This window comes from Muntiacus reevesi, chromosome 3, assembly GCF_963930625.1.
Source record: "Muntiacus reevesi chromosome 3, mMunRee1.1, whole genome shotgun sequence".
Taxonomy (NCBI): domain Eukaryota; kingdom Metazoa; phylum Chordata; class Mammalia; order Artiodactyla; family Cervidae; genus Muntiacus; species Muntiacus reevesi.
The window spans coordinates 188,949,597-188,961,956 of record NC_089251.1 but is presented as its reverse complement, the minus strand read 5'-3'; the positions used below and the strand labels follow the sequence as shown (position 1 = coordinate 188,961,956).

Sequence of the window (12,360 nt, the reverse complement as noted above, 5' to 3'; positions counted from 1 at the left end):
TTTGTGTATGTCTGGAAAGAGTTCTTTGGTAGACTGTTTGGCCTACAAACATCCAGTGCTTCTGTCTTGTCTCATCTGTCATGTGGCTGTGTGACGGGCAGCCTTGAGATACAAGTCACAGAAATCTTCCCAAGCCATGGGATGTGGAGTTTCCTACAGGGAGGGGTTAAGAGGCTTTAGGCGGTGACTTGGGGAACAGTGGAGGGAAGGAAAGACTCTGGAGGTGCCAGCTATGCTAACCAAAGATTCAAGGGGCTCAGAACCCTTAGTCATCATGACAGCTTTGGCTGGGGCCACTTGCCTCCACCCAGTCAACTGCCTGTTGGACCTTATCTCTTCTTAGATTCCCCTCAAGGCGACCATTGATTTTTTAGCCTAATTGCAATCCACCCCCACCCCTCCAACTTAAAAATGTTGAGTGTAGTGGTCTCAGTGTAGTGGTTGAGTGTAAAAATGAAGTGTAGTGGTGTCCAGAAGCTGCAGGGGTTTCTTTCCTCTTTGGACTTAATATTCTAGAAAATAGTTAAACTATGGTTTTGGTGTTTTAATTCTGAAATTTTCTGCTGTGTGTGCTGGGGGTGGAGAGCTTTGATATTTGACAAAAGAAGGGGAACTTTCGTTGCAGCAACTCTGTCTTCCACAGTGTTGGCACACGGGGATCTGAGGACAGTGTCAGTTTAAATGTGCACTTGGGGAGAATTCTTGACCTGTACCTCATCATCTCAGAAGAGTTGCAAGTGGTGTACGAGGAAGCTAAGTGTACCACCTCAACTTTTTGAATAGCCTGTGGACCTATATTTAGTGTTTCTTTTAGTCTAGGTAGGTGAAAGAAAAGGTAAGCTCAGCTAATAAAAAGAAATTTGCTTCTAAGGAGGATACATTATGCTGCAAATTGGAACAAATTAGAACTTTTAATGTAGTTGCATTCTCTCCCCTAGATCTTACATGATGTTGTAATGAAGATTTTTCTGGTTCTTTAAAAAAACAATCTATTAGCATGACTTATTCTTATCATAACAAACAGGTACCTGATTTTGGCAGTGGGTGGAGGGTAGTGATAGTTTCTGGAGCCCTTCATGTGATATCAATTAAGGAATTATTGGGTCAACTCACACATAAAAACAGTTGACCTACATTAATACTGACCTTAAATTATCCCAGTAGGTATAATTGCTACTCTCCTTGCTGCCACAAAGGAGGTCACTTGTTTTCTTTTTTGTAATCACAAAAATAAATTTTATTTAAGTGCTGACTTTTTACCAGAATTTCAAAAACTAAATCTTAGGTGTATACCATGGACTAATGGTGTTACAGCTCTTATGGAGAATAGAATTGCTTACTTCAAGTTTATTGAAAAGTTTCTTATGTCTGTTCTTTTAGGGAAAGTATTGTGTTTGGTGAACTTGATAGCATTTCTCATTACCTTTCCATTATATTTTTAGAATTCTCCTAAGAAGTCAATTAAAGATATTCAGGGGGAGGATTTCTAAAAAAGAGAAAAGAAAAAAAAACAGTGTCAAAGACAAAGGTTAATCTGCCATTTTAAATAGGTATGGTAGTAAATAACCTAGGTAGAACTAGAAAGAATATTTTTGTTGAAAGGTTGCTGCATACATTGGTAATATATTTTGTGTGTACTTCTGTTGGAAAATGTTGGTGGTATTGTTTAGACTCATTTGCAACCCCAAGGACTGTAGCCCGCCAGGCTCCTTTGTCGAGGGGATCGCCCAGGCAAGAATACTGGAGTGGGTTGCCATTTCCTTCTCCAGGAGATCTTACCAGCTCAGAGATCAAACCCTCGTCTCCCACATTGAAGGTGGGTTCTTTACTGCTGAGCCTCCAGGGAAGCTCCTGTGCTGGAATATCAAATGATAAATTGTATACCTTGCAGTGACACATTGACCTTCCGCTGTTAACTAGGCTTCCGGGAAAATGAATGCAGTCATTCATCCTAGAGGGCTCTGTGGGAGACAGATACCTTTACTCAAGTAGTAGGCAGAAAAAGAACATAGCACAACTTTATTCCTAAAATGCCTCTTCTGATTAATCTGAATTAAGAACCTAAAAGTGGAAACACAAATAAGGTCTCACAGGAATGAAGATACACATTTCTTGAATCACTGTATTCTTACCCTCTTGTGATGAGCCTTCTGATAGCCTCTTCCCTGGGCTAATATTGATAGCCTGAGGATGCTTTGTGGAAATCCTAGGTGAGCCAGGGATCCAGGATAGATCTGGAAGATTCATTTATAAATGTATTTTTTTGTCAATTGGTTAATTAGTTTGTTATTGTAGATTGTTAATATTTGACCCATTGACTGGTTATTTTTGCAGACTGACCAGGTTCATCAAGTGGAGAGGGTAGCGATTTTTCACATGGATATTTGGATTAATGGAGTTCTCTGCACTCAGTTTAAATTTAATATTAAGTTTAAATTTCTGGCCACTACGTACTATCCTTATTGGAAAATAGGAACATTTAAAAAGTTTTGCTACTGCCTGCGAGGACTTTAATCAACTATTCTCTTGACTGACAGATATTTATTGAACTTTTATTGCATTCAATAAACTGTGCCATGAGTAGCAGAGCAAGAGATAACAGAAAAGTAGGACATGGTCTCTGCACTCAAGATGTGTCTTTAGCAGAGCAGATAAGTGAATCAGTAGTTGGGGAGTAAATACATTGATAAGTGATGCTCATAATTTGTAATGAAATTTAAAAAGGAAAATCAGTGGGACTTAGTTTTGTCTCTCTCCCGTATCACCATAGGCTAAAATAGCCAGGTATATAGTAAGTCCTGTATGCACCCTTGTTGAATGAATGACCAAGCAACCATGTATTATACATGCAGTCAGAGTTTTTTGTAATCCAGTGGAAGTTCATCCCTTTTGGCTGGGTTAGCCAAGGAAGGCTTTGTAAAGTAGGGGATTTAGTTATTGAGACAGGAAGGACTGCCTAGAGAAAAGGGATTGTGAAGATGTTCCTGAGGAGATGCTGCAAGCTATCATTGGAAGTGTGGCAGGGGTGGGTGGTCACCAAAGGTAGATTTTGAAAAGCTTTGGATGGCAAGTTTAAATTTTCCTGTAGAGACAATGGAGTGTAAAAAGGGATGTTTTAGAAATAGGAATCTAGAGGTGTTATACTAGATGCATTGGAGAGGAGAGAAGTTGTAAAAAGCCCATGGATAAGGCTTAGTGATGAAGTGGATTGATGAGGAAGAGGAAGGAGTTAAAGATGCTGACATTCTTGTTTTGAGCTTGGTTGACTTGGATAGTGTAATAGTAAAAGCATAAATGAAGAAAGGAAAATCAGAAGGGAAAGTTAACGTTTTATGGGAAGATTTTTCTGTTTTAAATTTCTTAATGTTTAAAATAACAGGGACACTTCATTGTGGGCTGAGAGAAATCACAGATCTTTTTGACCTGAGAGGCATCTTGGAGACTGAGTTATGATTAGATTCCAGTCCAGTGCTGTTATCTTATTGATCATGTATCAGTTGTGATGAGTGATGTTATCTTAGAGCTGCCTGAAGTCAGAAAGAGCCCCAGGAATGCAGTCTGTGTCTCAGATGCAGGGCACAAACAGGGTGGCAGATGTGGAGAGTCACTTACAGTGTGTTGAAGGGTACTTAAGGAGTGCTCCTTCACTTAAAGTTTGGTTTCCTCTCAAATTTGAAGAGCCACTATAAAATAGTTCCAGGTAACATACCTGGAGATATCTACACAGTATTATCACTGTGTAATAAGATTGGCAGAATCTTTTAAATATTAGGCGATGTACTCATTCATTCTTACTAATAAAAACAGTCTTCCTGTTGTTGTTGGTCAGTCATTCAACCGTGTCCGACTCCTTGCGACCTCATGGACTGCAGCACGCCAGGCCTCCCTGTCCTTCACCATCTCCCAGAGCTTGCTCAAACTCATGTCCGTTGAGTCGGTGATGCCATCCAACCATCTCATCCTCTGTCGTCCCCTTCTTCTCCTGCATTCAGTCTTTCCCAGCATCAGGGTCTTTTCTCATGAGTCAGCTGTTTGCATCAGGTGGCCAAAGTATTGGAGTTTCAGCTTCAGTATCAATCCTTCCAATGAATGTTCAGAATTGATTTCCTTTAGGATGGACTGATTTGATCTCGTTGCAGCCCAAGGAACTCTTAAGAGTCTTCTCCAGCCCCACAGTTCTTACTCCCAAATGTTGTATTAATAATGCTGCATTAATAATAATTTCTTTATATTTCTTTTAATATTTTGACATATTTATGTTTAGTAAGTTCTGTGTAAATATCACTGAGTTGAAGCTCACTCAATTCCTGCAAATATTCTCTCTAGGAAGTTTTTAGCCTAGCTCTGGGGTGCCATATTGTCACTTTTGAGGAGGCGGCAGTTGCTAAGGCCCTTACTGGTAGCATGTCCAGATGGGCCTGTAACCCATCTCTCTTCTGCTTGGATGTTGCTGGGAATGATGGTATCAGCGTAACTGACCTTGTTAAATAGAAGGCCAATTGGACATGTGTTAAATAGAAGTGGTGGGGTTCAGAAGGAAGGTTTAGGTGCCAGTTCTCACTCTTGGCATATTGCTTTTGTATTCCAATCCCTATTACATGTGAGGATAGAAAATAATGTCCATCTTCCTGCTCACACCCTTTGTGTCTGCCTGACACAGACCTGAGGTTGTTAAGTGTAACACTGGGCTTTTGGCTTCTGGAGGTCATGGATGTTATTCCAAAAACTGAGCTGACATTTACTGTGTGAGGATTCTAATTACTTCTTTTTTTTTCCCCAGCTTTATTGAGATATAATTGACAAATAACATTATGAAAGTTTAAGGTGTTCCCTGGTGATGATTTGATACTTATCTATATCTATAAATAGAATGAAATGTTTTCTACAACAAGATTAGTTAACACATCTTTCGCTTCACATAATTATAGTTTTGTTTTCATGTTGAGAACGTTAAAACTCTATTCTCGTAGCACGTTTCAAGTTTAGGATACAGTATTGTTACCTATAGTCACAATGCTGTACATTAGATCGTCAGAACTTATTCATCTTATATTTGAAAGTTTGTTCCCTTTGACCAGCATATTTCCCTGCCTCACTCTCCCCTGGAATGAGGGGCAACCTCCATTCTACTCTCTGTTTCTATAAGTTCAGTGTTTTTATTCCATAGGTAAGTGAGGTCATGCAGCATTTGTCTTTCTCTGACTTATTTCACTTAACATAAGGCCTCAAGGTTTATCCATGTCACGAATGGCAGGATTTCTTTCTTTTTAAAGGATACACACCACATTTTCTTTATCCGTTCACCTGTTGATGGACTCTTGGGTTGTTCCCATTTCTCGCTATCGTGAAATACATTACAGTGAACATGGGAGCACAGATACCTCTTCAAGATAGTGATTTCATTTTCTTCAGATATATACCCAGAAGTGGGATTGCTGGATCATATGATAATTATATTTTTAATTTTTTTAGGAAACTTCATACTGTTTTCCATAATAGCTGCATCAATTCACGTTTCTATCAGTGGTGCGCACGGGTTCCCTTTTCTCTGCATCCTCACCAGCATTTGTTATTTTCTGTTTTTTTCATAATAACCGTTCTATCATGCATGAAGTGGTGCCTCCCTATGGTTTTGATTTGCCTTTCCCGATGATTAGAACATCTTTTCTTGTACTTGTTGGCCACTTGCATGTCTTCGTTGGAAAAATATTCAGATTCTATGCCCACTTTTTAATAGGATTGTTTGTATTTTTGTCATGACATTTTGAACATGAAATCAGACAGGTGATTTGCAAATATTTTCTCCTCTTCATATTGTTGATTGCTTCCTTTGTTGTGCACAAGCTTTTTAGTTTGATTTAGTCCCACTTGTTGATTTCTGCTTTTGTCACTTGTTCTTCTGATGTCATATTCAAAAACAATCTTTGCTAAAACCAATGTCAAGGAGCTTTTCTCCTGTGTTTTCTTCTGGGAGTGTTAATGGTTTCAGGTCTTACACTTCAGTCCTAAATTCATTTTGAGCTAATGTTTGTGAATGATGTAAGATAGGGGTCAAATTTCTTTCTTTTTTTTTTTTTGGCATGTGGATATCCAGGTTTTCCAACACTACTTATTAAAGAGACTGTCCTTATTTCTGGGCTCTTAACTCCATCCCATTGGTCTGTCTGTTTTTATGCCACTGCCATACTGTTTTGAAATCAGAAAGTGTGATGTTTCCAGCTTTGTTCTTTGTCATGATTGCTTTGGCCATCTGGGATCTTCTGTGTTTTCATATGAATTTTAGATTTTTTAAAAATTTCTGTAAATAAATGCCATTGTAATTTTGATAAAGATTGCATTGAATCTATAGATGGCTTTTGGTAGTATGGACATATTAGCGATATTCACTCTTCCAATCCATATATATGGGATATTTTTTTCCATTTATTTATGTCTTCATTTTCTTTGGTCAGAGTCTTACAGTTTTTTTAGTACATAGATATTTCACTTCCTTGGTTAAATTTATTCCTTAATATTTCACTGTTTCTGATGCTATTTTAAATGGTATTGTTTTTAAAATTTCTTTTTCAGATAGTTTGTTTTCCTGTATAGAAATGCAGCTGATTTTTGTATGTTGGTTTTGTATCTGTAAACTTAACTGAATTCACTTATTAGGTTTAGTAATTTTTAGTATTTTCTGTACACAAGATTATATTGTCAGCAAACAGAGGTGTTTTTCTTTCTGAAGTGGATGTCTTTTTTCTTTTTCTTGCCTGATTGCTCTTCCTTGTTCTTCCATTACTGTGTGGAATAAGAGTGGTGAGGGTAGGCACTCTTGCCTTGTTTCTGATTTTGGAAGGAAGGCTTTCAAACTTTCACCATTGAATGTGGTGGGTTTGTCATCTATGGCCTTTATTATGTTGAGGTATGTTCCTCCATGGGCTTCCCAGGTGGCGCTAGTGGTAAAGAGCCCCGCCTGCCAGTGCATGAGCCGTTAAAAAACCCTGGGGTTCAATCCCTGGGTCAGGAAGATTCCCCTGGGGGAGGGCAAGGCAACGCATTCCAGTATTCTTGCCTAGAGAATCCCATGGACAGAGGAGCCTGGCAGGCTACAGCCCATTGGATCACAAAGAGTTGGGCACAGCTGAAGCAACTTGGCATGCACATACATGTTCCTCCATATTGAATTTGTTGAGAGTTTTTGTCACAAAGGGATGTTGAATTTTGTCATGTAGGTTTTTTTCTTTTTTTTTTTACCATGTATTGAAATGATTATGTGATTTTTAACCTTCGTGTTGTTAATGTGGTATATCACATTGATTTATTTGCATATGTTGAGCCACTTTTATATCTCAGGATAAATATCCCTTGATTGTGGTGTATGATCCTTTTAACATACTGTTGAATTTGGTTTGCTAATATTTTGTTGAGTTTTTTGCATCCAAATTCATGAAGATATTTGCCTGCCCTTTTTTTTTTCCCCCTTATAGTGTCCTTATGTCACTTTGGTATCAGGGTAATGTTGATCTCATAAAAGAGTTTGGGAGTGTTATATCCTCTTTAGTTTATTTTTTTCTTTCTGGCAGGGTTTGAGAATTGTTATTAATTCTTCTTCTTTAAATGTTTGGTAAAATTTAGCCATAAACCCAGACAGTCCTGGGCTTTTCTTTGTTGGAGGTTTTTGATTACTGATGTAATCTTAAATTTGTTATTGGTCTGTGGAAGGTTGTATGTTTCTAGGTTGTCTGATTTGTGGCCTGTAATTGTTCATAGTAGTCTCTTATGAAATTTTTTTAAAATTTCTGTGGTATCAGTTACAGTGTTTCTGCTTTCATTTATAGTTTTGAATTCTCTTTATCTTCATAAGTCTATTTAAAGATCTGTTCTTTTTTTGTTTTATCTTTTCAAAAAGACAGCCCTCTGTTCCATTGATCTTTTCTGTTTTTCTATTCGCTATTTCATTTACTTCTGCTCTGATTTTAATGTTCTTTCTGCTAGCTTTGGGCTTAGTTTGTTCTTATTTCTCTAGCTCCTTGAGATACCAAGTTAGGTTGATTACTTGAGATTATTCTTTTTTCTTAATGCAGGCATTTATTACCATAAACTTCCCTTCTAGCTCTGCTTTTGCTGGATCATAAGGTTTGGTATGTTGTTTCCATTTTTGTTTGTTTCAAAATATGTTTTTAATTTCTCTTTTGACTTCATCTTTGATTCGTTGGTTGTTCATGAATGTTTGTTTAATTTCTACATATTTGTGAACTTTCCAGTTTTCCTCTTGCTATTGATGTCTAGTTTTATACCACTGTAGTCAGAAAAGATACTTAGTTTGATTTCAGTTTTTAAAAATTTGCTGAGACTCGTTTTGTGACCTAACAGTCTATCCTGGAGAATGTTTCATATGTGCTTGAGAAGAATGTATATTCTGGTGCTGTTGGATGGAATGTTCTTTATATGTCTCTTGGGTCCATTTGACCTCAAGTCCAATGTTTTTTTATTGATGTTCCATCTGAATAATCTATCCATTGTTGAAAGTAGTGTGCTAAAATCCCCTACTCTTATTACATTGACGTCTATCACTCCCTTGAGATCTGTTAGCATTTACTTAATGTACTTAGGTGCTTAGATGTCTTTGCCGCTGTCACTCATCTGCCTTTCTGGGTCCACGGTTCAGTGGAAGGAAATGAAGGACTGTATGGGCCTGAGAGGTGAGCCTCTAGTTTTTTTCTTTTACTCAGTTAAGGGAGACAGGAAGGAGAGTGAGTGTAAAATGTGTAGCATTCGAGCAGATGAGAACCAGCTCTTTTACAGAAATATGAGAAGATAATTAAACCTTGATCATCACTGGCAGGGAAGCAAAATGGCCATAAAATACTAACATCTAGTAATTTACTGTTATAATCCTAATTCTTCTGTAAGAGTTTCCTGTTTTTAAATTGCAGTGATAATTCTGAAATTAAAAAAAAAATACTAGTTTAACATGCTTATTTTAAACTAGTTCCTAGCAGTAGTAACCACCTGTGTCTTCACGGGAGTGCTGAGACTTTGTTAACAACTTTCTAGGCCAAGTATTATAAAATCACTGATCCTGTGTGCTGGGAAATCTCAGTTACCTAACATTTGATAGTGGTGAAGTATGAACAGATACATCTTGCTGGTGATTTCACATGTCTGAGTCTCCCGGTGGTGGGTACATGGACTTTGTAGTAATGATCAGCCTTGGATGAAAGAAAAACAAAAATCCCATGTAGAACTGGGGAACTTCCAGTATTGCTAGGTAGATTAGTTTTAAATTGGGGCTAATGAACAGCTTTTCAACCTGAAGTCTTCAGGGACAGGCAGTCTGCAAGTACCCAATGAAAAGCCAAGCCAGTATTCTTGAATTTATAGATCCAATTTACCAGATTGAGGGACACTTGCTATTTGTAACTCACTGAACTAGCTGGCCCCTGCATGCCGGGTTTCTATGGCAATATGATCTCAGTGACCTCTCTTCTCTGTTGTGGAATGTAGGTGATAAGAATGGAGGTGAGCCCGATGATGCTGAGCTGGTAAGGCTCAGTAAGAGGCTGGTGGAGAACGCAGTGCTGAAGGCTGTCCAGCAGTATCTGGAAGAAACACAGAACAAAAACAAGCCAGGGGATGGGAGCTCTGTGAAAGCTGAAGAGGCTGATAGGAATGGCACCGACAGTGACGACAGGAAGTGAGACCCACATGCAGGCAGGACCCCGCTGCCCCGGGAGAAGCTCCCCTGCCCGCCTCTGCCGAGTCAAGGGACTCATTGCATTGTGCTGTCCAAGTGTCTTGTCCAGTCTGTGAAGATTGCCTAATACTTTTCCTGATTGATGTGTTTACATTTCTGAAGCACAACAGAAGAGAAATGAAGAACTGGGACTCTAAGAGGAAATCAGTTTACGAAGGAAGCGTGGCCCAGGTTTCCCTTGCCCCAGCCGGGGCTGAGGGGGAGTGGCTGTGGGTTATGCCGGGTGGACTCAAGTGAAAGGCCACAGAAGAGGCCTTGATGGAGATGGAGTACCACCACTGCAGTTGCTTAGCAGAGCATTTCACTACCTTATCTGAGGCCAGAACACACACAGATCTAACAAGTGCTACGATTGAAATGATCACTGCTGAAATTATTATCCATAAGTTGGTCCACAGTGTTTCACATTTGTCCTATGTGTGTTGTTCCTATGCATTACTTACAGTAAATTTGATTCTTGTAAATGATATATTTTGGTGAAATGCAACCTTTTCTATAAAATGTGGGCAGCATTTTAGAGGTTTCTTTTTAACCTTCTTTTGATAAGTCATTATGCCATATTTAATGTTTTTTCATTGGCATTTGTATGTGAAATGTATCATATAATTTTTTTCCCATAGGCCCAAAACCTATTGGAATCCGGGACTTAATTAATGAAGCTTTGCGTCGAGAGAGGATGGGTCTACAGTCCAAAGTGAAAGAGATAAAAGCACTTTTATTAAAGCCTGAGATTCAGGCCAAAATCAGGAGGGAGCTCTTTGAAGGAAGATTCATTAACAACAGTAATCAAGGAAACGATGTGGATTTCAGCACAACTTTAACATAAACTCTACATTGCTGCCATAGTACTAGAGTTTATGAAATCTTTTCAGCTCATTAAGTAGCTCTTTGGTGAATACCAAAGAAGTGTTCTGATAGTTTGCACAACAGCAAACCAACATTTGGTAAGGTTGCTTTGGAAAGAAAATTTCTTTCCAAAGAAAACTGAATTCTGCACTGTTATTTTTAAGCTAAACTTGTGTTTTAGAATGTTTATCTCTGTAATATCAAGATTCATTTTATAGAAGAGATTTCTTAATTTAGCTGTTGTGAGATGTTCCTTGAGTCCTCACAGATAAAATATATAGACTGTGAAAAATCATTTACTAAAAAAAAAAAAAAAAAACCCATTATTTTAAGGGTCATTTGTTTCCTGTTGATATGACTTGGGTTGTTGTTCAGTCAAAAGAAGCATTGTTCACATGTATCTATATCTAGTGTTACTTTTAATGAGACTTTGAATGTTTATTGATCACTAGTACTTGAATGAACATTTATAAATGTAATTATTGCAGTCACTGGTTAAGAATGTTTTATAATTTCATATGTATTATTTTTCAATGATTGAAATATAGTTTGCTTTTTCATTTCTTACTGAATGTTTGGGGTTTTTATTTTCTACTTTTCTGAAGATAAGCTAGCCCATGTCTTATTGTATCCCTTATAATCTGAATTTGCTTGCACTGGTTCATTTTTAAAGAATATTCTTTAAAATTTTCCTTCCTATATGATAATCACTGGTAACAGCTTTTTCTATAATCATTGTAAAATTGCTGCTACTAACAGATCATGATGGAGGGGGAAATTATTAGAGATCAAATATGTAATCATTTCAAAGATAAAATCCAGTTTACTCATGGATTTTTGCTATTTTTTCACTGGGTAAATTATATTACATTTATTTATAAGTGAGTTTATGCATTTTCATGCCTCTTAATAAATGTATTGTTTTCCCTTGTTGTCTTTCTTCATTTATTTTTTTCTTCTTAGAATCTGAATATAGTGAAGCCAGAAATAGGGACTCTGATAGTTTCGGGTGTACCGTAAAGAAATTCAGTTGTACGTATCCATGTGCCTATTCTTTTTCAATTTCTTTTCTCACTTAGGTTGTTAGGTAACATTGAGCAGAGTTCCCTGTGCAACAGTAGGTCCTTGTTCAGTGCTTCTTAACTTTTGTGTTCTTATCCTACTTGCCAAGATAGCACAGTTGTCAGAGCACCTTTAACCTTAGACTTTTAGATCACTTCAGATCCGTCAGCGTCACAGAGAATATCAACAGAACGTTAAAGGCAAAGAAAATCTCAGTAGCATCTCATAAACTGCGCACAGTAGGTAATGAAGAGAGCATGTGCATCCAGATGTAGAGACCTGGGTGCTGCTTACCGTGAGCCTCTCTGAGGGTGGAGGTTTTATTGTATGTAAACGACTTCCTTGAGTCAACCCTAGAGGTGGGAAGCAAAGATACTTGGGAGCTTGCCTTGTTCTTTAAGAGAGGGAACAGTCATAAGGAGATAAAATGCTTTATCCAAGGCCACACTGCTGCTAGGCAGTTGGACCTGTGCTCAGACCTAGGGCCCCATCTCAACATCCACTGTTTAATAACCTGTTAATAGTATTTTAGGAGAAACAGCTTGCTAAGTTATTAGTATTTTAAGAGAAACAGCACGTCTTATAGCATATCTATAGATCTCTTATCCTCAAGGAGCTACTTCAACACTTCCCAACAATTTGAAAAGCTAAAAAAGTATCCTTTTTGCAATCTGGAGTTAACATGACTTACTACACAGCTTACTGTTTTTTAA

The 12,360-nt window shown here is 37.9% G+C and overlaps 1 protein-coding gene across 3 annotated transcripts in view; it reads left to right on the top strand.

Moving 5' to 3' along the window:
- The window catches only part of AKAP7 (A-kinase anchoring protein 7), a 129,383-nt gene extending 117,871 nt beyond the window's left edge, over positions 1-11,512 (top strand). For 2 of the 3 annotated variants that reach the window (XM_065927796.1, XM_065927797.1), the window contains one exon: positions 9,490-10,495. In XM_065927796.1, coding sequence (XP_065783868.1) covers positions 9,490-9,683 — 194 coding nt within the window. In that variant the 3' untranslated portion in view covers positions 9,684-10,495. Of the gene's footprint in view, positions 1-9,489 lie in introns of all 3 variants that reach the window. The other variant, XM_065927795.1, reaches the window with a different exon arrangement.
- Positions 11,513-12,360: the final 848 nt, after the last annotated feature.